Genomic DNA, 25,537 nt, shown 5'->3' with positions numbered 1-25,537 from the left:
TTGTTTGTTTACATCTGTCTTACCGCTAAAATACGTGGCACGTGAAGGAGGGAACTTTAACTTCTGGGGCTTTATCCCAGAGCCACCCAGAACACTACCAGGCCCACAGAAGGCACCAAAAATATTTGTTGCATAAAAGAATGAATACTTACTCCAGCAAAGCATATTATCAGGCACTCAATAAATAAATATTTGTTGAATTTAACAGATACTACAAAGAAAGAAAGAAAAAAAATCAAAGACTAGTAGGGACTGAGTGAAAAAGGGAGAAAAAATTCACGGACAAGGACAACAGTGTGATCTTTTTTTTAAATATATTTTTAAAAATGATTTTGAGCCCGGCCGGGCGTGGCTCAGCAGTTGAGCACCCACCTAGGATCCAGGCGATCGGGGTTCGATTCCCGGTCAGGGCACATGCCCGGGTTGCGGGCTCAATCAATGACTCTCTCATCACTGATGTTTCTATCTCTCCCTCCCTCTCCTTTCCTCTCTCTGAAAACAATAAAGATATATTTAAAAAAACAAAAAACAACAAAAAAAAGATTTTGAGAGAGGAAGAGAAAACGGGAAACATCGCATCAATTGGCTGCCTCTTGCACACCCCCTACTGGGGATGGAGTCCACAACCTGGGCATGTACCTGACCAAGAACTGAACCAGCAACCTCTTGGTGCAGAGGTGGGGGCTCAACCACTGAGCCACACAGGCCAGGTGAAACAAGATATTCTTATAATTGACAGAGGAATGTAAAGTAGAACCATCGTTCTGATGGGCAATTTAGCAATATGAATAAAATTTTTTTAAAAATGTACAACCCTTACCCACCAATTTTACTGCAAGGAACTCGACTATTATCCTCATAGCTTTAAGAATTAAGACACAGTATTTGCAGAATTCTGTGGATATAGAATTTAGCATAGATTGCTTCCCTCCTGTGTTTATACTAAGCAGTCTCAGAAATATCAATAATAGTCATGATTCATCTAGTCTTTAAATGTGGCTAAACACCTCTGCAGCTCTGGCATCTCATAACAAATTGTGTAAAGTATAAAAGAAAACATTGATGAGACCATTAACTTAATTCTTTAATCTCTTCTTAAGAGTCGGAGGAAATGCTTAACTAAAGGGAAAAAGTGAGCCCTGGCGGGTAGGGCTCAGCTGGTTGGGCAACTTCTCCGGTACTGAAAGGTGGTCGGTTTGATTCTGGGTCAGGGCACATGCCCAGATTGTGGGCTCAACCCCCAGTAGAGGGCGTGCAGGAGGCAGCAGCCGGCTGAAGTTTCACTCTCACATCGGTGTTGCGCTCTCTCTCCGCCTCCCCTCCTCTCTATCAAAAAAATAAAAAATAAAAATTAAGATAAAAGGAAAATGTGAGTAGGGGGAAAAAAAGCCTTTTAATATTTAAATAAAAATTGCTTGGACCTTAGATTAAGCATGGTTTCAAAAGCATAAGCAATCCTTGCCCTCCCAAAAAAAGATAAACTGGGATACATCAAAATTAAAAGTTTTTGTACTACAAATGATACCATTAAGAAAGCAAATGAGCCTGGCCAGGTGTGGCTGAGCGGCTGAGCAGCCAGGCAATCGGGGTCCGATTCCCAGTCAGGGCACATGCCTGGGTTGCGGGCTCGATCCCCAGTAGGGAGTGTGCAGGAGGCAGCCGATCAATGACTCTCTAGTCATTGATGTTTCTCTCTCCCTCCCTCTCCTTTCCTCTCTCTGAAATCAATAAAGATATATTTAAAAAAAGAAAAAAGAAAGCAAATGATAAAATATTTGCAGATGTAAGGGACTTGTATCCAGTATGTATAAAGAACTCTCTTACAACTCAATAATAAAAACACAAATAATTGAATTTTAAAATGGGCAAAGAACCTAAAGAGACATTTCTCTAAAGAAGATATATGAATTGGCCAAAAAGCACATAAGAGACACTCAACATTAATAGCTATCAGGGAAATGCAAAATCAAAACCACAAGATACCATTTCACATTCACTAGGATGGCTATCAAGGGAGAAACTCAGGTGTAAAGATGGAGAAACTGGAATCCTCACCCTTTGTATGTAAAATAGTTTAACCGCTTTGGAAAATGATTTGTCCATAATGTCCACACAAAAACCTGTACACAAATGTGCAGAGCAGCATTATTCACAGTAGCCAAAAAGTAGAGTGACCCAAATGTCCACCATCGGATGAACATACACACACACACACACGTGGTAGATGCATAAAATGGAATATTATTCAGCATTAAAAAGAAATGAAGCCCCACTGGCGTGGCTCAGTGGTTGAGCATCAACCTATGATCCAGGAGATTCTGGTTCGATTCCTGGTCAGGGCACATGCCCCGCTTGCAGGCTTAATCCCCACTTGAGGGCGTGCAGGAGGCAATCAATCAATGACAACTCTCATCATTGATGTTTCTGTCTCTGTCTCTCTCCCTTCCTCTCTCTGAGATCAACAGATATATTTAAAAAAAAAAAAAAAGAAAATGACCTAAGAGCACAAGAAAAGATGCTCAAATTCATTAGTCATTAGGAAAATGTAAATCAAAATCACAATGAAATGCCACTTCAAACCCACCAGGGTGGTAATTAACAAACAAATAAACATAGAAAGTAACAAGTGTTGCCAAGGTTGGAGAGAAATTGGAACCCTCTTACATTGTTGGCGGGGATGTAAAATACCAGAGCAGCTATGGAAAACAGTGTGGCAATTCCTCAACAAGTTAAACATAATTTCCACATGATCCTGCAATCCCACTCCTTGGTACAGATCCAAAAGAACTGAAAACAGGCATTCTAACAAAAACCTGTACGCAAATGTTCATGGCAATACTATTCAAAATAGCCAAAAAGGGGAAATTACCAAAATGTCAATCAAGTTAACCATGTTAGGTGATGGTTGTGTTAATTACCTTGATCTTGGTAATCGGCACACAATGTATATCAAATCAGCTCGGTACACACTTTAAAATATATACAGCCCTGGCCGGTGTTGCTCAGTGGTTAGTGTCTGCCCACACATTGAAGAGCCTCAGGTTCTATTCCTGGTCTAGGACACATACCTTGGTTGCAGGTCAGATCTCTCTCCTCCCACCCTTCTTCCTCCTCCCTCCCTTCCACTCTCTAAAAATAAATAGAAAAAATATCCTCCAGTGAGGATTAACAATAAATAAGTAAATAAATAAATAAATAAAACTACTTGTCAATTATTCCTCAATAAAGGTTGACAGGGATTTTTAAGTCCATCGACTGATGGATAAATAAAATGTGGTATATCCAAACAATGGAATATTACTCAGCCATAAAAAGGAATAAAGTACTGGTATGTGCTACAACATACATGACTCTTGAAAACATTATGCAAAGTGAAAGCCAGACCAAAAAAAAGGCCACATATTTTATAAGTCCATTTATAAGAAATATCCAGAATAGAGAAATTCAGAGACAGAAAGATTAGTGGTTGCCAAGGGATGGCCAAGGGGAAATGGGAAGTACCTACTTAATGGATATGAAGTTTCCTTTTAGGGTGACGGAAAAAAAGTACTGGAACAAGACAATAGTGACGTTTGTACAACACTGTAAAGTTGTACAAACTGAATTGGATACTTTAAAGTGGTAAATTTTGTTATATATTTTACATACTTTTTACACAGTTTTTTAGAAATACTGATACATGCATCAATATGGATGATCCTTGAACATATGCTAAGTTTAAGAAGCCAGTCACAAAAGTCCACATATTGTATGACACCATTTACATGAAATGTCCAAAGTAGGTAAATTTACAGGCGGAAAACTGATGGATAATTGCCTGGAGCTTGGGAATCAGGGGGTGAAGGGGAGGACTGAGTGCCGTTCTCTAATGGGTACAGGGATTCTTTTAGGGGGGCCAAAATGTTTTTAAATATGTTTTTATTGATTTCAGAGAGAGGAAGGGAGAGGGAGAGAGAGAAACATCAATGATGAGAGTCACTGATCAGCTGCCTCCTGCTGGAGATCGAGCCCAAAACCCAGGCAAGTGCCCAGACAGGGAATGGAACCCTGAACTCCTGGTTCATAGATGGACTCTCAACCCCTGAGCCACGCCGGCTGGCCGGGCCAAAATGTTTTAAAATCAGCTTGTGGTGGTGGCTGAACAACCCTATTAACACACAAACCAAAACCACCGGACTCTACATTTTAAACAGGTGAATCGTTTATATCTCAATGTTGTTTTCAAAAAGAGAAAAACAACAACTACTTGGATGTAAAGTTTGCAACCGCAGCTTAAAGCTCACCTTCTCCAGGACATCCTCCTGATTGTGATCTCCGCCAATTTCTACTCCTTTACTTCCGTTACAATCAGAACCACGTGAAAGAGTTTACACGTTCTGGTTACTGTTACCTGACTATGCTGAAAAGCTGACTGAAGCTTTACGAATTCTATTATACACCCACTTCTGTCATTCCCGCACTTACTGTAGGGGAGTCGGATCTGCCCTCCTGGGGAGCCCGACGCCCAGAGCTTGCAACGATTCCTTTGCTTTATGGAAGCTCCCTAACTTGTCTGACTTCTCAAACTCGCCTTTAAGCTCCAAAGCGGAGACCATGACTTCCACGCCTTCGGGATCCCGCAGCAGAATGCAGTTCACTCCAGAAAGCCTTTCCTAAAGGGCCTGCTGAAAGGCGGCTACTGAGCATGCCCGGCTTGGCCAAGTCAATTGAACAACATTCCGGAACAAAAACTACAGTTCCCGCGTTAAAAGGTGGAAAAACAGAAGAGGCAGGCACAATGCCTAAGGATTCGATCTAAAGAGGCAGGCGGGGTTCAAGGGCTCAGCGCAAGTGAAAGACAAAACTTACACAGCTCAAACTCCGTACTTGGTAGAGAGGTGTAGAGTCTGAAGGACCAAAAAAAAAAAAAAAAGGGCTAAAAAAAATACTAGATTAACCAGAGAAGGGAGGTCAACAGGGGACTGAAGGGCACCGATGACGTAGGCTAACCATACGTTTTTCCAAAGCAACCCTATCCAAAAGTAATACTAAGATGATCAAGCTTTCAGCGTCAACACTAATGCAAGATACACTGTGATGAAGCTCACTTCGAGGAAGTTTCCTTTTTACGAACAAAAAAAGCCGAGCCGTGGCCAAGACATCCAACCAAGGCTGGCTAAGCTCTCGGCTCCTGCCTTTAACCATTTCCACCGCCATCTTCTAGGTAAGAGCCCAGAACCCTTTCTGAAGGGCTTTCGGCAGCATCACCGCCGTGCAGAGCCCGGGGAGGCTGCGTTTCCCAGGTCGCCCAGGCGGCGGAAAGCAGGAGACCTCCACCTTGCTCCTCTCGGTTCCTGCTAGGTGCACGCAACGGGCCGCAGTCTTCCTTCCCCCACCCCGACCCCCGGCCCGATTTTCCAAGGTCCGACGCAACGAGGGGCGCGAGGCCCGGGCGCGGGCCTCACCTGCACACGCCGCGGATGCAGGGCTCCAGCCAGATGCGGTAGGCGGTCTCGATGTGCTCCTGCGACACCTCCTCGGGCCGCACCGTCTCCGCCCAGCGCCAGGCGGCCTTCTCCAGCTGCAGCCGCGGGGCCATGGCCTTGGCCAGAGGAGCGCCTCCGGAGTCGGGCTGCCGCGGCCGCCTCCGCAGCCGCCCAATTCGGTTCCGCCACCTGCCAGCGATGAAGACCAGGCGCTCCCTCAGCCAGCTGGCCAGTCAATCACCTGCGCGCGCCACAGCCGCCGCGCCCGCCCGCGCCCGACCCGCACGACTGGCCGCAAAGCACCGCCGCCGACACCCGACACCGCCCCCCGCCCCTTACTCCCGCAGACGTTGAGAAGTACTCCCCGCCGCGATGGGCGCATGCGCGTTCCCAGCAGCCTTTGCGCCTCCCGCGCCTCTGGGCAGACGGCGAAGAGAGGCGAGCGGTTGTCAGGGACAGTTTTGCCACGTCCTCATCGGCGCTGCTGGGGAAGCAGCGGCGCAGCCCCCGTCTAGGGTAGCGTCCTGTGTCCCACTACTCTAACGAGCCGGCGCCTCGAGGGCTGGAGGCTGCCTATTCTTGCCCTCTGGTCCTTCCCCTTGAACCGTGAAGGAATCACGCGAGACGCTACTCAACGCACACCATAGGTCCGCTGAATTGTGGGGTGGGACCTGAAACCGGGTCACCAAAGAAAACCAGGCTCTGCTCTCTAGAGGAAGATTTAACTTGAACCGGGACCGGTTCCGACTCCTTTCCCGAGCCCTCCTGACGTCACGGGACGTTCTGGGCCTTTCCTGAACTAGAACTGGACTACGCGTCCCGGCATGCATTGCGCGCTGCCACTCACTGGATTCGAGGCATACTGGGATTTGTAGTCTTCGAGGGGGCGGGCTTGGCGTGCGGGGGATCGTGCAGAGGCGCACGCGGGGGCGGGGGCGGGGGCGAGGGCGGGCTGGGGTTTCCCTGGCCCGGAGGGTCACCTTTGCATCTTTTTCACTACTGTTGTCTGTATGTAATGGTCACTTCCTACTTTTTCCTAGAAGCTCTTCTCTAGCTGCCGGGTTTTAAAACAGTGCAGTTTGCAACGTCTGCCCCAGGATATGAAGAGTGGCCTTATCAGAATGTTTTGCAAACTAAAGGGCGGTGCTAGTGTGAGGATTTATGAGAACTTTACATTTAAATGTGCTCTACTGTGGTCTAAGCACTAATTTCTGACTTGGACTGGATGCTAATGTGTGCTAGTCACTAGATATTCCCTTAAGGCGTTATGAAAATGAGACGTGGCCCCTGCCCTTGGAGGTGGGTTAGGTGAGAAGGGTAGAAGCACAAAGTAAGGTCTCCTTCCCAGGCTGGGAAGGTTTGGAGTACTTGGGAGAAGGGTTCCCAGAAAAGGTAACTCTTGAACTCGCCCTTAAAAGAATGGAATTTAGCCAAGGTAGAAGAAAAGCTCCTTTCCAGATAAAGGGAACTACAAGGAGCAAAGGCACAGAAGAGAGAAACTTCCTGGGGTGGGGCTACAAATTCTGAGACTTGGAGGGGTGAGAGATAAGGCTTGAGAGGCAGGCCAAGACTGCCTTTATCTGCAGGACTCAAAAAGGTTTAAAGCTGGTAAATGATAAAAGGAAGATTTGCATTTTGTGTAACTGCCTCCCTTTGGATCAAGGTTAGGAAGTAATACAGGCCAGATATAATGAAAGCCTGAACTGGGGCAGTGTAATAGGTATGGAGTGAGGAGACAAATTTGAAAGATATTTAGGACATATAATTGCTACAATTTGATGATGTTGGTCTAATCAATTTCTATTCCCTTTTTTGTTGTTTGACCTTCAAGTCTGGGTTATGGCCCTTTCCCTGGTGCTCACAGCTTCCTGTGTCATCCATTGCCTCACTTAGCACATGATGAAACTGTGAATATTATCAACCTTGTGCTGTCAGTGCTGGACTCCAGTTTTCTAACTTGGGTAACTAACTGTATAGTTTCTACTGTTAAAAAGAAACAACAAACCCCAAATGCAATCACTTTGGTAAGCACCACCAAGATTTAATACAGGCACACCTTGTTTATTGTGCTTTGCTTTATTGTGCTTCACAGATGTGCTTTTTACAAATGGAAGGCAAGACTCTGCTTAATTGTTTCCAGTAGTGACAGGCAGCCCGGACCCATTGTCTGGCTTCACTACCAGTTAGTTAGCCTTCTATAATCTTTCCCATCTCAGCAAATGGCAACTTTACCCTTCCAGAAATTTTAGAGGCAACCTTAACTTCTCTTTCTCTTACATCCCCACCCAGTCCTTCCACAAATCCTGTCACCTGTGCCTTCAAAATATATATGGAATGCAGTCACTGTGTAGTTACTGTTACCACCCTCATCTTTCACCTGGATTATTGCAAAAGCTTCCTAACTGGTCTCCCTGTTTTCACCCTTGCCTCTTACTAAAGAGAAAACCACAGGCCCAAAATGGTGTCACTCTTGCTAAAAGCCTATGATACCAAACCTAGATTTACTACCTGTTCTAACTGCAGTTTCACTGTCTCCCACAAACATAATTTTCTGGTCAATACCAATGAGGTAATCTGTCAAGTGGGCTCTCTACCCCCCACGCCCCACCACCATAGAAAGGAGAGGCAACCTGCTTGATAAAAACCCTTCCTATTCCCCCCCCCCCCAAAAGATGTCTCCATCCAAAAATAATCATTTCTTTTCTTTTGTTAATAGCTCCCTTATCCCACCCTTCTTCCTATTAAAAACCTCCCATTGCTAGATGGGATGCTGCCAATTAAAGCTTCAGATTTACTCAGTTGGAATTTTTTGTTTTTTAACACCCTTTATAGCTGTTTTATAGATGGACAGCTCTCTGTTCAAAAGCCTCCCCACACTTCCCATCTTATTCAGAACAAATGACAAAGGCTCTCCCCTCTACACCTCCCCTCCCCAGACCTTTTTCCTACTGCTCTCTCTTCCCCCAGCTGGTCATGCGACGCTGCCTTCTTCCTCCCTGTTCCGTAACTACCCAAGAGCCTCTAGCCACAGGGCTTTCGAGGCTGCTGTTTGCTTTGCCTGGAACACTTCTGCACAGCCACATAGCTCGCTCTTTCACCTAATAAGTTTCACCAACAGGGTGGGGACCCTAAGGAGAAGGAACAACTTAGATATAAGGAGAGTCAGAAGAATTGAGTGTCTCAGAAGCTTAGGGAGGAGAGGAAAGTTTCAAGAAGATGGGAATGGCCAGCAATGTTAAATGCTCTATTTTCTTTCCCATACTTTGGCTCCCTTCACAATAAAATTATTGAAAGAATTATCTACCCCAAGCACCATCCAATAGAAATATGTTGTGAGCCACAGAAGTAAATTTAAATTTTCTAGTAGCCACATTTTAAAAAGTAAAAAGAAACAGGTGAAATTTATTTTAATAATATATTTAACCCAATATATTCAAAAGCTGGCCATTTCTACATGAAATCAGTATTTTTAATATGTTAATGAAGATTCTACCTTCTTGGGGGGGAAGTGGAGGGGGGAAGGTGTAAGAGGGCATAGAGGGAATAAATGGTGATGGAAAAAATTAAATAAAATTAAATTTTTAAAAATTCTACCTTTTTTCACACTACATTTTGGAAATCTGGTGTGCATTTTACATTTACAGCTCATCCCAATTCAAACTCACCACATTCAAGTGCTCAGTAGAAGACAGGAGAGTGGCTCCAGTAGAAGACAGTACAGGCCTGACTCTGGACTTCATCTCCTAGCCACTGTTAACCAACTCCAACCTGGCTCATGACCCTATGGCTCCTCTACAGCTGCTTTATCTAGGTTCCCATGATTTTTATGTTACCAAACCCAGAAATCTCTCGTCCTCAGCTCTCTGCAGTTACCAACACAGGTGACCTTTTGCCATCTTGAAATGTCCTTCCCCTTGTTTCTGGTTTCCACGTCCCTCAGTGGTCGCTCCTCCTCATCCTTTGCCACCTCCTCCCCTTCTAGTGGGCTTCTCAATGCTGGTGTAAAAGAAAAACTCATTCCTACGTGCCTCCTCTATTCTCTGTGCTCCACTACAGCACTGCTGCACTTACGACACCCAGATGTGTGAGGTTTCCACCCATCAAGCAATTCTGTGATACCACCTGGGTGTCCTACAGGTAACTCAGTTCTGACATTATCTACCTGTGTTATAGCTTAGTAAAATCTAGGAAAATTCCAGGACAGGACAAGGGATAGGGGAACTAAGGCGGATCGTTAAACAGCAGCTTGTGGCCACCTATTAGATCCCATCTTCCCTAAACCAAGGACACTTAAGGGTAAATGGTTTGCATTTCTCCTCCTCAGCCAGAGGGTAAATAGCGCAAAACACCCTATTCTTGGAGACAGCAGAAATCCAATTAGTGCCACTTGCCAACCACAACCAAGGACAAGTGATGCTAAGAGAATACACCTTGTTTTGGTGCATCAGTATAAAGCTGATGAATACTCTATTGATCTTCCCCAAGGCCTCCCCTAAACACCCAGCCTTTAAAACCTCTGAACAGGACTATCGCAGGGATGCGCTCTCTCTCCCCCCAGGGGAGCACGCCACCGCCATTTCCTTCTCCCCGCCAAGGGGATCCCAGGAGACCTGCAACCCCGGGAGCAATGGGCAGCGGCAGCTCGTCCCGGGCTGAGCCCCTGAACTTGTCTCCAAGGCCCCCTTTTCTCTGACTTCCCAGTGAGCCAGAGCAGCCCCGCCTCGGCCCTCCTGTCGCTCCTTCTGTGCCCTTCCTTGTTTCACCATCCCAAGTATATTTTTGCTGCGCCCAATAAATTCTTGCTTTCTTTTCTACACTTTGTCTCTCTCTTTTTTTTTTTAATGTATCTTTATTGCTTTCAGAGAGAGGAAGGGAGAGGGAGAGAGAGAGATAGAAACAACCATGATGAGAGAGTCATTGATCGGCTGCCTCCTGCACGCCCCCGACTGGGGATCAAGCCCACAACCTGGGCATGTGCCCTGACAGGGAATCGAACCCCGATCGCCTGGATCCTAGGTCGACGCTCAACCGCTGAGCCACGCCCGGCCGGACTCTACACTTTGTCTCTTGATTGAAATCTTTCCCTCAAGGAGAAAAGAGCTGAGGTCTCCTCATCGTCTCCCTGGTGACACCTGGAGATAGCATCAGATCACAGGTTAAGGATTCAGTCCTATAAGACTGCACACAAGCACACTCTTTAGACATCAGCTGCAAGTACAGGTTGTCACCTGTGCTTTTGCCCAACTAGCTATAAATTGGAGGTTCCATCGAACCCCCACCCCAGTTGGGTTAAATGAACTTGCTAGAGTGGCTCACAGAACCTGCAGCCTCAGTGTATTGGGACAATGCTCTAACCAGCTGAGCTACCCAGCCAGGGGCTTAGTTTTTTAGCTGCGCACTCTCTTATCACTTATGTGACAACAACTGTATGATCTTTTGTACAACAGGACTAGAAAGATAACTCGGTCTTTCTTCCAACATGATTCATCAGAATTAGTTTTTATTAGTTATTGTTCAGATTTCTTCGGCTTTGCAATCCATTATTGGAAAGGTTGTTTATACTCTTGAGGGCTGTTGTGAAACTTGCGATAACCTCTGTCACATTTCTTATTTACATGAACAGTAAGAGTTGGAAGGATTTTCCAGACTAGCTCTGGCTTCATACATTTCAAACCTATTTCTCCTCCAGTACCCTCACACTACAGGGGCCAGGAAAATAATGATTTCTATTCTGCACCTTCATATCACAACATTGGGAGGGCAGCACCGTGGGCATCGGGAGTATTCCTGGAAGGGACACCTGCCCCGTGCCAGACCCTGCTATGACCTAGGGGTTCAGAGATGGACCAGACAGTCATGGAGTGCAATTTTAGTGGGGCCAACACACAATGTATACAAGATATAAACAAAATCATTCCACTGAGTGCTGATAAGTTTGGGGAGATGTGATTGAGTGACAGGGAGAGAGAGTGCTAATTCAGATTGAGAGGTGCTCAGGAAAGTGTGGTCTGAGGAGGTGGCATGTGACCTGAGACCTAAATGACCTGAAGAAGCCAGCCATGGAATGCTATGGGACAAGAGCACTCCAAGTGGAGGGAACTGTGAGCGCAAAGGCTCTGAGGCAGGAATACTTTGTAGGAGAGCCGACTCTGGGTCTGGTGCTCCGTCACCACTTGCTGCCTCTCTGGGCCCTCAGAGGTCCCTTTGGTGTCCTGGGCCTCTCTGAAGCTCCATCCCCACAGTGCTGACTTATTCAGGAGGACAGCAGCATTCTGGGGCCGTGGGTCTCCTTCCCAGAAGCCCTGTGGCTCACCAGGATCTGAGTTTCCTGGTTCCTGTCTGGCAGGGATGAGCAGACATCCTCCCCGCCTTCTCTCCCCAGGCTCCAGCCCCAGCCCCAAATCTCCATGACAACCCTAGACACAATCCTGATCTGCAGGAGGATCTGGAAGGAAGAGCACAAAGATCACTGTGAAGAGGCCAGAGGAGCTGGCGAACTTGCCTCTCCTTGCTCCTTGTATCCTGCCAGCCTCCCCACTGGCCTGACCTTATACCCCAGTTTCCCCAAAGACCCCAAACTGAAGATTCTGCAGGTCTGCCCTCTTGCTGGGCACAGCAGGGCCTGGATGGAGGCCTATCTTCTGCAGCTGCCTCAAAGGCTGCTCCTGCTGGGGGCAGCTGCCCTGACTGTATCTGCTCTGGAGACCGGTGAGTCTAAAGGGACTTGGCTGGGGTGGGCAGGAGATTCGGGCCCCACCACCCCTAGAGACCGTTTCCTCAATCAGCACTCACCCTGATGGGCTGAGACCCCTTGAGTTGGGGGAGGCTGGGAGAAACCCTGTGCCTAGTCTTGCCTGGCTCCCCTAAGTCTACCCAAACCCCTCTGGAAGACTGGAGCTCTAAGTCACCCAGAAGCAGGAGTCTGGAATGGTGGGGAGAGCCCTCAGATCTGGCAGTGCAAACACTGTGGGCTTCGGAGTCGGACAGCCCTGCATTCACACACTCACTCTGCTTCTTCCTGCATTTCTACCATTGAGATTGTTGTTTCAACTCTCCAAGTCTCAATTTCTTCAGTAGTAAAAGGGGAATCATAATAGACCCTTGCGCCTTAAGAGAACTTATCGTGCATACAAGATGAGATAAACCACCCGGCCGGTGTGGTCAGTAGTTGAGTGTCCACCCATGAACCTGGAGGTCAAGGTTCAATTCCCAGTCTGGGGACATGCCTGGGTTTCGGGCTCCATCCCCAGTAAGGGGCGTGCAGGAAGCAGCTAATCAATGATCCTCTCATCATTGATGTTTCTCTCTCCCTCTCCCTTCCTCTCTCTGAAATTAAAAAACAAAACAAAACAAAAACATTAAAAAAAAAAAAGGTGAGATAAACCATGCAAGACACTTAGGCAGCCTGGCCCATTGAAGGTGCTTAATTCACCAGCTCTACACCTCAACCTCCACACTGGCAATGCTGCTCCCTCCTGGCTGAGGTTAAATCGGGTTCTTTTAGCAAGGAGAGGGAAAGGCTGGGTGGGCAGGTGCCCAACTGTGTCTACCCCATCCTTAAATAAGGCAGCAAGAGCTTGTACTGCTCTCACGCTCGTTAAATGCCATGTACCGTCTTAAGCACTGAACACATACATGTCCACAGTCCTAACTCCAAAATACAAAAAGCCGTGGAAACCAAAATTTGTTCTTAACTAATTTACTGGCAACACCTGACCTGAACTGACAGGAGGCTTTTATTTGTCCCGCTTGGGGGTAAATGTTCTTACAATTGCTCTGGAAAGTGTGATCATGGAGGGCTTGCTCCTATGGAAAATAATACAATAATTAAATAATAATACAAGAGTAAACTCTGTTTTGTGTACTCACTGTAAACCTACTTTTGCCCCACCCTGTATATGCATCTAATCTTTCTAAAACCTGGAAAATTCTGAAACACACTCCAGGGGTTTTGAATAAGACGTTGAGGGTGTAAATTAAATTTTTTAACCCTCACAAAATTCTGAGATTGCTTGCTCCTCTCCATTTTCCCGATGAGGAACCGGGCTCAGAGAGGGTGAGTGACTGACTCTGGGTCACCCAGCGCGGGAGGCAGAGCCAGTCCCGGAGCTAGCCACGCAGCCTCAGGGCCGTGCGTTTCCCCGCAGCCGACCTGGTGGACCTGTGCGGGCGGACGTGGCAGGGGGACGGGCTGCTGCTGCGCTCGCACCCGGCGTCCCGCAGGCTCTACTTCGTGGCCCCGGACACCGACTGCGCGCTCTGGGTGCGGACGGCGGCCCCCGGCGACAGGATCCGCTTCCAGTTCCGCTTCTTCCTGGTCTACAGCCTGCCCTCGGGGTCGCCGGCATCCCCCGCACCCCACGCCTCCACCCAAGGGCCTGCCGACGCCTGCGCCCCCGGCTCCTACCTGCAGTTCTACGAGGGCCCCCCGGGAGCGCCCCGGCCCCTGGGCGCCCCTCTCTGCGGCCTCACCATTCCTGCCCCGGTGGTGTCCACCGGGGACTTCCTGGGCCTGCGCCTGGTCACCAGAGGTCGCCAGCCCCGCGTGGACTTCGTGGGAGAAGTCACCTCTTTCCGGTTGGGTAGGTCACGGGGGCCTCCAAGGTGGGGGTAACTGCGGGCCTGGGGCGCCAATAGGGCACTGGACAGATGGAAGGGATTGGGTCCTAACGGAGAGGAGGTGGTGAGGGGTGGCAGGGTTGGGGGTGGTCACAGTAAGGGGCATTCCAGACCCAAAGAACCAACCCCATAAATCTGGCTTCCATGGATGCGTGTATCAGACACACACACTCCCTCACACCACCTCGGACTAACACCCACCCACTCACACACGCTGTACATGTACACAGCTCACACCTCCTACACGTATACTCACAACTCCACACTTGCACACCCGCACTGCAATACACAACCCACACCTCACACACTGCACTCACACATGCAATTCACATTGCACGCACCTCATACACCCACAGTACCACCTTGCACACTTCCATATCGCTCACACACGCTCATGTTCACACACGGTCTCCTCTGTCCCAGGCCAGCCCTTCGGATGATTGCAGAGGGGCCTAGTGAGGACTTGCATAACTAAGACAGAAACCCACTCGCACAAAGAAAGGGAAATGACGTTAATGCCGGTCACTTACTAAGCATGGCCTTGGCCCGTTGCATGCCAGATCTTGGTTCCTCACAGCAGCTCTGCTGGGCCAGTGTCCTTGTCATATGTACCGATGGGAGACAGGCCCAGGGCGGTTAAGTAAAGCAGGCCTCCCTGCTCACAAGAGAAGCTGCAGGGTTTTCACTGCTAGAGTATGTCCTCTTGCTCAAATAGAGTTCAGGGCTTTAGCACCAGCAGTTTCCCCCAGGACTGGAGACACAACTCACTCATGTCACAGCCAGTGTCACAGCAGAGGCTGTGTCCAGTGATGGAGAGCAGATGAGCTGCTAAAGCCTAGAAGATTCTAAAACCATGGTGCTTTATCGCCGTCTTGGGCTGAAAATCCAGGCTGGAGAATTAAACATGGGATGTGATTGTGAGCACTTCGAGGCGAGAACATGGGGGCTCTGAGAGCCAACAGAGGTTCACCAAGAACTAAACCTTGGAATGCCTGGGAGGAACTATATGCAATGTGTATCCTAAATCCTTGAGGCCATGACCCATGGTGCCCGGGGTCCCTTTCTGGCTCCTGCAGGTTCCTATGATATTGTTTTGCAAACAGCTCTCACTGGCTAATTAGAAATCAACCCCTCCTTTCCTCCTTGCCTCTGCTTTTCCCTTCTTCCATTTCTCCCAGTGGCCTTCTAGCCAGGGAGGCCAAAGATGTTGCTGCTGCTCTGTGTTTGGCAGGATTAGGCTCCAAAAAGAAGGTGGTAGTGGGGAAGCTCTTTCACAATTCTGGCTTCCTTGGATCGGTTTTGTCATTTGAATGAAGAAGGCTCATTTCACATCCTTGGCTACATGCACAGTCTCAATCGCTCACACCTGCAAGCACGCCCTGTCCGGCTCATGCACACACCCTTACGTTTACAGTCACATATGGCTCCCCATACACGACCACACTACTTTTCTCTCTCATAGACATCTACTCTTACACCTAAACACCTATATATTAGATTATGCACTTTAGTTGGCAAACGAAAGAAACCCAACTCAAGTTGGCTTATGCCAAAGGAGAACTTGGGGGGTCTCCTATAACTGGGATATTAATGTGTGATTCAGGTATAGCTGGATCCAGGAGTTCAAGTAATGCCACCTGGGCTCTATCTCTTTGTTCTCTCCCTCTCTCTGCATCGTGTGGGCCTGTTTGGCTTCCATCTCAGACAGCTTCTCTTTCTACTTGGCAACAAGGTGTCCCTGCAGCTCCAAGTCCACAATCACCCACGCAGCTCTAACCTCAATGAAATAGAGAGCAAGCATCTTTTTTATGGTTCTAGCAAAAGTCCCAAAGTCAAATCTGGTTTGTCATGGCCAGGAGAGGGAATGCCAGGCCCACCTCTGAGCCATGGTGTCGGGCAGTCCCACCTGAGCCAGCTTTTCTCCACAGAACGGGATGCTGGGTGAGCCAACCTGTCACAGCCTTGCGCTGAGTCACCCAATTCTTTCACCTGTGTGCAGATTAATTGAACAAATATTGAGCACCTGCAATGTGTCAGGTGCTACTCTAGGCTCTAGGGATCCAGCAATGAACAAAAGAGAAGCCCCTGCTCCCTCTGAGCTGACATTTTGGTGGGGGAAACAGACTAAAAGCAAATAGTGAAGTAAATCCTTGTTTTGCCCAGTCCCCCACGTGCTGCAGAGGGACTCAAATCAGGAGCAGGAGGGTGGGAGTCCTGGGGGAGGGGCAGTGTGCGGTTCTCCCACAGACGCTAGGGCAGGGTCACCAAGGTAGCGTTTGAGTGGAGACCTGAAGGGAGCCGTGCGTGACTCTGGGAGGAGAATGTCAGGGGGGGCTGACGGCCAGAGCAACGCCATGAGCGAGGGTTTGCTTGGAGGTGTTCAAATTCCCTGGGATACTGGAGGCTGTGTGCACGCACACACGCAGACACATGGTCACACCCTGCTTGCCACAGTGTTTATGAGCATGGGACTGAATTCCTACTCTGCTACTTAGATGTGAGCTGTGTGGCCTTGACCAAGTGACCTAACCTCCCTGTGCCTCAGTTTTCTCATCTCAAATGGGGTTAATAGCAGCATTTACCCCATAGGGTTATTGTGAGAACTTAGTGAGCTGGGATGTGAATGCAAGAAGTGTTTAGAACCATGCCCCACAAGGAACAGGAACTCAGTAAGTGTTAGCTGCCATCATCATCATCATGATTGTGCACGTCTCCCATGAAATTCTCATTCTCTCATCTGCATGCACATGGAAACAGCCTTCTCTCACCTTCCCCATTCCCTCACTATAGGACTGCACATCCTGCTATGCCAGGGGCTGGCCCAAGGTCCTCATAACACGCCTCCCCTTTTGGCCCTAGGTTTTTGTGGCCCCTACTTCCACTGTCGGAACGGCAGGTGCATCCCCCCGAGCCTGGTGTGCGATCTCTGGGGCATGGACAACTGTGGCGACCGCAGTGACCAGGCTTCCTGGCCACCAGCCAACTGCAGAGGTCAGTGACGGGTGCATCCTGGGCCCTGCTGAGCAGCTAGGAGGGATGCTGGGGCCCAGCTCCTCTTCCCCAGGGCAGGGTGTCAGTGGGGAGGCCGGAGGTAGGGGCATGGCGGGAGTGAACGGTGGGAATCGCTTTAGACCAGAGTATCTGAGGCTCAGAGCAAGTTAAAGCCAGAATGACGCTAGAGATGATCTAATGCAGCTGCTTTCAAGTGATATTTTGGTGGTGGAAGCTTTTCCTAAATGGGAACTTGCACAGAGGCCCAAGACATCAAAAGGAGAGGTGCTCTATTTAAGTGGACTTGGGGACTCCATGTCCCATTGAGGAATCTTTGACTCTCAAGACTGACTTTGAAAACCATTGATGCAGTCTGACTCACACATTTTACAGATGGGGAAACAGGCTCAGGGAGGAGAAATGCCTATGGCCCAAGGTCATAGTCAGTGAGTGACATAACTAGGAATGACCTCTGAGCACAGAGAGACCAGGAATATCCTTCTAGGAATCTGGAGATGAACCTTCTCCCCAACACGGCCGGCACATACTGTTGAACAAGTTGTTTACTGCAAAAAAGCACCTGGCAGAGGGGTGAGATCCAGCTTGCCAGGCCCCCCCCACACTGACCTACCAAGCCACTCAGTCTCCGTGGCAGGTTCCTAGCTGTTCCCTGACCCCGTCCCTGCAGCCCCTCGTCCCTGGTGGTCTCCTTTGTAATGCACAGCCACCTGGAACGTCTTTGAACTCCATAGCCACCTCCCCGCTCATCTCCATGTGGATGTGTAGGCGGCATCTCAAACTTAACTTGGCCCAGAACTGAACTCCTGATCCACCCTTTATTGCTTTTTGCAGCTCATAACCAAGCCACTGGTGTCAGTTTGTCTGGTATTTTTCTCAGGGTGAGACTGGAGTTGGGGGTCATTAGGAGAAAGACTACAGGGGTAACGTGTCGTTTGCATCACATGTGAAAGGTACATACCACCAACCTGACTCATGACTATGGATGTTGGCCTTGAGCCTGGTTGAGGTCGTGCTTCTCCACTTCCTTTCTGCCCACTTTCCATACCGTCCTCTTTGGGAGGAAGTCACTGTGCACGGCCGACACATAAGGAGCGGGGAGTTAAACTCCCTGGCCAGAGGAGCCACCTAAGACACTCAGTCAGATCATGTCACTCCCACGCTCAGAACCCTCTGTGCTCCTCACTCAAAGACAAAGCAGAGCTTCCCAGGGGCCCATCTACCCTCTTGCTCCCTCGGCTCCGCCACACTGATCCCCAGCAGCTCCTCCCACACTTGTCTTGTCCTGCCTCCAGTCTCAAAACTAGCTCCCTCCTCTGCCTGGAAGGTGTTTCCCCAGAGATTTTCATGTTCATTCCTTTGCCTCCTATGGGTCTCTGCTTAACCCTCACTTAGTGAGCTCTCTCCTCAATTCTTTAAAAAAAAGCAACGATGTGTCCATGGATGGGTGAATGGATAAACAAAATGTGATATGGCGCCTGGCCAGGAGTGGCTCAGCGGTTGAGCACCGACTTAGGATCCAGGAGATCGGGGTTCGATTCCCGGTCAGGGCACATGCCCGGGTTGTGGGCTGCATCCTTAGTCGGGGGCGTGCAGGAGGCAGCCGATCAATGACTCTCTCATCGTTGATGTTTCTATCTCTCTCTCCCTCTCTTTTCCTCTCTCTGAAATCAATAAAGATATATTTAAAAAACAAACAAAAAACCCAAAATGTGATATGGCCACACAATGGAATATTATTCAGCCCTAAAAGGGAAATTCGGACACATGCTATAACGTGGGTGAAAGCTTAAAGACATCCTGGTAATTGAAATAAGCTACACAGAAAAGGACGAGTACTGTGTATGATTCCACTTACACGAAACCTGGAGTAGTCAGAATCAGAGACTAAGTAGAATGGGGGGAGATAATGGGGAGTTAGTGTTTAGTGGGGACAGAGTTTCAGTTTTGCAAGATGGAGATCTGGAGATGGATGGTGGTGATGGCTGCACAGCCATGTGAATGTGCTTAATGCCAAGGGACTGTGCACTTAAAAAAACGGTCAATGGTTTATTGTGGTTTATTTTACCTCCAAAAAAAAAAAGCAACCCTGCTCCTATCCAACATGCCCTGGCCCTTTTCCCTGCTTAATTTTATCTCCGCTTGACAGAATTTCTTTTGTGTCTTCTCACACCAAACTGCCAGTTCCACGAAGACATTTTTGTCTATTTTGCTCACTGTTGTATCCCCCAGTCCCTAGAGCAATGCCTGGGTATAGCAGATGCTTGAAAAATATGTCAAATGAGTAGAGGAACGAACCTCTCTCTGTCTCAGCTTCCTTATCTGTAAAATGGGGTGATAAACCTCACTTTTCAGAGTTGTTACGAACTTTAAGTGAAACACAGTAGGGAAAGGGCCCAGCACTGAGCACGGCGTTTGATGCACAGAACACACTCAATACACGCACATCCGCCTTCCTGAGAAGTCTCTCCATTCATAAACCCCAGGCCCTGGAGCTAGACTGCATGAGTTCGAGTCCTCCCCTATCACGTCCAGCTGTGTGACCTGGGCAAGTGATTTAACCTCACTTCCCTGATTGATTGCAACAAACCTCAGAGAGGTTTGGGGAGAATTGAATGAGACATAGTCATGCCTTAGAAGGGGCGGTTCTCAGTGTTAGCTCTGCTATTTCCCACTGCAGGTCCCTCTCTGATGCCCAGCCAGGAGCGGAGTACGGAAGCCGATACCACCAAGCCCCTGACTGTCTCCCCAGCTCTCAGGTCAGCAGGCCCCCTCCAGACTGCAGCTGGGAGCAGTCCCCCAGCAGGCCAGGGCCCTGCACAAGAGGATGCATCTCCAGAAGGTAGATGGCTCTTGTTACCACCTCCTCTCAGTCCTCCCAACAAGATCACACTTATCTCTCTTCAGGTGATGGGAACCAGACAGCAGACCCGGGCTGAGGCCTGAGTGGACTCTCCCTTTCCTTCCCCAGGTCCCGGGCTACAGAAGGTGGCACTGGCCTCCTCGCTGCTCCTAGCCTCTGCTGGCCTCCTCATCGGCCTCCTCTGGTGCTGCTGCTCCTCCAGCCAGCCAGCCTGGAGGGCTGGTGCCCATGGCCTCTGCCTTAGCTGCACCATCTGTCACACATGTCCTGGCCAGGTGGCCCCTGGGAGGCTGCAGCCAAGCAGGCCAGCCTTCCAGGGTCAGGGAGGCCATCAATAGAGAGGTGGCATCAGAGGAAGGAGAGTGGGCTCTGGGGTCAGATAGACCTTGGGTTCTGTCCCCATCCCCCAGAGGGCTGTCTGACCTTGGGCAGGTCACATAACCCTCTGAGACTCAGTCTGCTCCACTGGAAAGTGGGATGTTCTCTGCCTCACAGGATTGTGGGGAGGGCCACAGGAGGTAACTGGCCCTGTACCTTGCGTGGTGGCTGGCACTGTGCTGGACCTCCATGCCCAGGGCAGGGAGCAGGGGCCTCATTCACTCGAAGCTGCCTTGATTCCCCCCCAGACCTCACCTGCCCTTTGCCCCGCCCTCAGGTTCCACAATCAAGCCCTTGTCAAAGACACAGGGGACTGCCCTGGCGGGGATAGCACCATTTATTAAGAAAGATCAAGACAAAGACCACAGGAGGGTCCCTTCTGGACACAGAAACCCAACATCTGGGGGTTGCTGGTGCGGAGGGTGCTTGCCCCCAGTTGGGCCCTCAGGTTCCCAGGTGGGGCAGGGCTGTCATGGCCCCTTCCTGTCTCGCTGTAATGAGTCCTCGCTTCCCCCAACCAAGGCACTAGCTCTTTCCAACCACTGACACCCTTATCCCCTCATGCCTCTGGGGCCTTCACTTCCAGATCAGTGGGGGGTGTGGCAGAGACTCTCTCAGTGCTGGGCTCTGCCTTTAGCAGCTCCTGGTAAGAGCTGGGGTGGTTTCCCTTGTAGCCCCTGAAGGCAGGGGCTCTGGGCTAGGTGTTGGGTGGGGGAATGCAGACCAGCTGGGCAGGCAGAGGTGAAGGTGGAGGGGGGCTGGGACAGGGGCTAACGGGTGGGGGCTGCCTGTCCAATGGTGAGCTGCCTTTTGCTCCACAGTTGGCACTAAAGAGCTTTTGCTACCCAGGCGAGGGTGGCAAAAGCCATTGCGACGCCCTTTGCTCCTAGTGGCTGGTGAGGACCCAGGCTGTACGCTGAGGTTGGGACAAGGGCTGCCCGAGGGCTGTAGAAACGGGCGGCCTACCTCTGGCATGGAGGCTCTGCTGGTGGGGGCACATCTGAGGCCACTCAGCCACCATGCCTGCCCTTCTGAGGCACCTGCTTCCATCCAGCCTGCCCTGTTCCCCAGCCTGCAGCTTTGCCCAGGTGTGTTGTCTGCGAGGTGGCATGTCTACCCTCCAGTCCAGCCCAGGGCAGTAGCAGCAAAGCGTGGCATCGCCTCAGTTTCTTACAAAATATTCATAATAATAATATTAATAATAATAGACTCGATGTTGTGGGGCTGGGGTGCTGCCCAGGAGTCCTTGTGGGCAGGCAGCTGCCTACGAGGGGCAGGGACGCGTGTTGGCCCCCGCCTGGGCGCTGTGCTGCAGGTCCAGTGGCTGTGGGGGAGGGGCGCCAGGGCCAGCAGAGTGCAGCACCAGGTTCCGGACACAGCCCGTGATGCCCGAGGAGAACCTGCCCCCGGTCCGTGTGGCCACGTTGGGGGCTCCGCCTGTGGGAGGGGAGAGGACAAGATCTGTCAGCTCCAGGGGCCCAAAGGACAGGAAGGCATGTGCTGTAGCTCTGTGGGAGCCCCATTCTTGTGCCGAGGTCTGAGCCCAGGACTTACCGATGTAGATGCTGCCCTTGGTATTGACCGCCACATTCGGGCCTGGGGACTGGCCGCTGACCAGCTCCTCACCATCCACCTGGATGGAACCTCTCCGGCCCTCTCTGTGGTGGGTAGAACTGGGTCAGGGCCTTCACCACCAATTCTGCATGCTCCCTGACCCAAGACGAATCCCTTCCCTTCTCCACAAAGACTCCCCGAGTCCATCCTTCCCCACTGGATGAGAGATCTGCCCCCCCCCCCCCGGCTTCCTAGCACCCACCCAAGTATCATCCACCCCTAGGTACTTACCCGCCCCCCCATGGAATTCTGTCCTGCCCTGAAGCCTGTGCTTGGCTCTCCCCGACCCCGGCTTCAAGTTGTCTCCCCAGAGCCCATTGCCTGCCTCCCCAAGCATCGTGGGGGCCCCTCGTCCTAGTGCCAGGGTGGGCTCCCTTACCGCAGCGCCGTCACCCGATGCCACTCGCCGTCATTGATGGGGTCCTCAGAGACCAGGCGGGCCTCCCCACTGCCCAGCTGGTAGCTGTGGTCACACAGGCCCAGGAAGGTGTGAGGTGGGGCAGGACAGGAGGGAGGGTGGGAGAGGTGTCACTGGGGCACTGGGAGCTGCAGCTTCTTGTGGGAGGAGCCATGGGGTTGACCAGGGGGGAAGCCACTGAGGGGATGAAAGGGGCCAGGGAAGGGAGAGGACCCACCTGAAGACAAGGTGCCCATCCTGAAGCCCGAGACTGATGAAGTCCTTCCCTTGGCCTGCCTCTCCCACCTCCTGCCAGGGAAGCACAGGGTCTCTGGGATCCCCAGCCTGGAAAGCTGAGGCCCCTGATGGTTGTGGCCTCACCTTTTTCTTTCCCACTGCCCTGGTCATCAGAGGGCTGGGAACACTAAGATCCCAGCTGGACACCCACACTCACCATGCCCTGCCAGAGCAGGAGGCCACTGGCTGTGCTGGTCCGAACTTCCAGCTGGATGGTCTCAGGCACCCTGGGCAGGCTGGGGTGGGGGGTGGGGGGGGGAGCAGGTGAGTCCCAGATTCCCATTCCCCTCCCTGCAACCTGTCATCTCCCGGGGCTCACAGGCTCTCCCAACACCCATCTCACCTCCTGGAGAAGACGTAGCTGGGGAGGGCTAGGAAGCCACCATCGTCGAAATAGGCTCCATACTGTCCTGGAGCATCTGCAGGAGAAAAGGGGAATGTAAGGCAGGTGCTCACCTGCTCAGAGTATCCATCTGGCATTGGTTCCCCTGGCCCCACCTCCACCCCGACATGTACGACCAGAGGGCTCTGAACCTGCGGTCCCTGCGTCTCAAGGGGCTGCGGACAGAATTCAGGCGCCTGTGAACTTGGATGAGAAAACATTATGGCTCTATGTTCACTCTCATCTCACTGAAATTTAGCAGTTTCTTTAATTATGCATGTAGGCAACAAACTAAAGGAGTAGCAGCAGGACCTGTGACTTTCTCACTGATAGATTTCCTTTACGGATTACAGTAGCTGCAGATATCTCAAAACATTGCTTACACTTACTGAAGTTCTGTTAGCTGTTAGGACCAGCACTAGATCTTGTTGTTTAATGTGTCAATAAAGAAGCACATAGGATACAATTGAGAACATTTAAAACACTTTGATAATCTTATTTCAGTATGATTGGTTTCCTATGCTTTTTTTTAAGCAGTCAGTAGGTCCAGGTAGGGTGAGCAACCATCCCCACTTGCTAAGTCCTTGCCCTGGTTTTAGCTTTGAAAGTCCCGCATCCCAAGGAACCCTTCAGCCCTGAGGAAACTGGGACAGTTGGTCACCTAAGTCCATGGCACCTGAAAGGTTCATAACCTTTGTGTTCCTTCCATCTTCCACATAGGAAGACAGGCTCTGGGGTGAGTAACTTGCCCAGGAAGCAGAAAGTCTGGATGGCAACCTGGACCTTCTGGCTTTAGCGTCCGTACTGTGTGCGGCTCCAACATCCCCAGCCCTACCTGCTCAGACCTATCCCACAGGCCAGCAGCTACAAGGGTTGGGGACACTTTGCCACCCTCTACCAAATGATGAGAGCAGATAACATTTACCACGTACCTACTATATGCCAATCACTGTGCAGGGAGTTCACATCCAGCTATAAACATAATTTCGTTTAACTGGATCCTTATAATAATCCTATGACTTACATGTGATATTAACAAAAGCTAACATACACCCACTCTGAACCAGACACTGTTCCAAGCACTTTAAATACATTAAATAATTTTACTCTCACGCAAAATTTTATCCAAAGCCTTGTGGAAGGATGTTACTTCTCTCCATTGTATACATGGGGAAACTGAGGCACAGAGAGGTTAAATGACTCACTCACAGTTACACAGCTACTAATGGCAGGGCTGCCTTCAGAGGCTATGCTCTTACCCATCACACTACTACCTCTCCTATTACATTAGTGATGACTACGAAGATAACATCTATAAAGCAGTTAGCACAGTGCCTGTGAATGTTCAATAAACATTAATTTTTAAGCATTACTACTGCTTTTAAACAGATTGCGGAATCCTTGAGAACAAGGATCCTCCCTTATTCATCTTATATTTACTGCCCCCAGGACAAGGATGGACAATGGATGTTTGTTGACAGAATGCATGAATGTGGAGGAAGAAACTGAGGTCAGAGTGGTAGAAGGGCCTGCCCAAGGTCACCTAGCGGGTAGTAGACAGTAGGACCCAGCTCTGTGTGGCTTGGCTCTTCTTTATTCTGTCTATTTGTGCCCAGTGAGCCTCTCACATGGACCTGTTCTGCCAGAATTAAAGGTGTGGGGGTAATGGGACAAGGGGGGCTGAGAGACTTGAAGTCAGGGAGGGGAAAAGCCCTCTCAGCTTCTCTGGCTGGCCCAGCAAATACGTACCATTGCCCCCACTGCCTTCAAGATGCCACTCGGACTCCATTGTGCCATGTCCAGAGCCTATGGAGAAAGGCAGGGTCCAGCCAGTGGGCACAGACACCCATGGGTACTCTGTCCAGCCCCAGGGCTCCAAAAAAGAGATGGGAGAAAAGCCAGGGCAGTTACCTTGTTCGCAGCGTGGGCCAGAGAAGCCGGGGGGACAGAGGCAGCGGGTGCCCTGGCAGGTGCCCCCATGCAGACAGGGCTCACGGAGCTGGCAGGGGTTCTCCTCATGCTCGCAGAGGTCTCCTGTAGGCCATGGCGGAGGTGAGTGGGCATGGGCTGAAGTTGCTGATGACCACCCTGCACCCCTCCCCCTCCCCTGGGCCTGGGTAGGCTCACACACCTTTGAAGCCGTCTCGACATAGGCACTGAAACTCATACTCGCCAGCAGGAAAGCACGTGGCGCCGTTCTGGCAAGGCTGGCGCTCACACGGGGAGCTGTCATAGCACTGTCCGACGCCCCGACTGCCCAGGAAGCTGTAGGTGAGGTCTAGCCGCTTTCCATTCACTGACACCTGTGGGCATAGGGACACTGAAGCACTCAAGCCACACAGGAGGCAGAGGCATCGGTGTACCAGCAGACAGAATGCAGGGGAGGTAGCTGGGAACCCAAGCTGGAACTGGAGCGGTCACGGGACTGTAGGGTAGGGAAGGGATGAGCAGGAGCATCTACTGTGCACCACCAACGTCCATCAGTACAGTCAATCGTCAGCGCAACCCTTCAA

The 25,537-nt window shown here is 50.3% G+C and overlaps 3 protein-coding genes across 11 annotated transcripts in view; 1 reads left to right on the top strand and 2 right to left on the bottom strand.

Moving 5' to 3' along the window:
• Positions 1-5,829, bottom strand: part of USP48 (ubiquitin specific peptidase 48) — a gene marked incomplete at its 3' end in the record, with an annotated part of 60,520 nt that extends 54,691 nt beyond the window's left edge. For 3 of the 6 annotated variants that reach the window (XR_013999404.1, XM_081145263.1, XM_081145261.1), the window contains exon 1: positions 5,445-5,824. Coding sequence is in view for 5 of the 6 variants with exons in the window: in XM_081145263.1 (XP_081001389.1) it covers positions 5,445-5,578 (134 nt within the window). Of the gene's footprint in view, positions 1-5,444 lie in introns of all 6 variants that reach the window. The other 3 variants (XM_081145264.1, XM_081145265.1, XM_081145262.1) reach the window with 2 other exon arrangements.
• A 6,262-nt stretch (positions 5,830-12,091) lies between these two features.
• On the top strand, positions 12,092-20,294 carry LDLRAD2 (low density lipoprotein receptor class A domain containing 2; the record flags this gene model as incomplete). The annotated part of the gene is made up of 5 exons (XM_081144350.1): positions 12,092-12,173; positions 13,613-14,047; positions 16,944-17,075; positions 19,774-19,935; positions 20,065-20,294. The coding sequence occupies 5 exons, from the start codon at positions 12,092-12,094 to the stop codon at positions 20,292-20,294; spliced, it is 1,041 nt and encodes a 346-aa protein (XP_081000476.1).
• Positions 20,295-20,653: 359 nt separating this feature from the next.
• Positions 20,654-25,537, bottom strand: part of HSPG2 (heparan sulfate proteoglycan 2) — a 96,879-nt gene continuing 91,995 nt past the window's right edge. For all 4 annotated transcript variants that reach the window (XM_081145383.1, XM_081145384.1, XM_081145385.1 and 1 more), the window contains 9 exons: positions 25,156-25,327; positions 24,936-25,058; positions 24,774-24,830; positions 22,986-23,061; positions 22,800-22,878; positions 22,584-22,654; positions 22,328-22,411; positions 21,889-21,992; positions 20,654-21,771 (listed from right to left, as the gene is read on the bottom strand). In XM_081145383.1, coding sequence (XP_081001509.1) covers positions 21,599-21,771; positions 21,889-21,992; positions 22,328-22,411; positions 22,584-22,654; positions 22,800-22,878; positions 22,986-23,061; positions 24,774-24,830; positions 24,936-25,058; positions 25,156-25,327 — 939 coding nt within the window. In that variant the 3' untranslated portion in view covers positions 20,654-21,598. The remainder of the gene's footprint in view (positions 21,772-21,888; positions 21,993-22,327; positions 22,412-22,583; positions 22,655-22,799; positions 22,879-22,985; positions 23,062-24,773; positions 24,831-24,935; positions 25,059-25,155; positions 25,328-25,537) is intronic.

The sequence above is a fragment of the Miniopterus schreibersii genome, assembly GCF_964146895.1.
Source record: "Miniopterus schreibersii genome assembly, chromosome: 8".
Taxonomy (NCBI): domain Eukaryota; kingdom Metazoa; phylum Chordata; class Mammalia; order Chiroptera; family Miniopteridae; genus Miniopterus; species Miniopterus schreibersii.
This window is presented reverse-complemented; position numbering and strand designations above follow the sequence as displayed.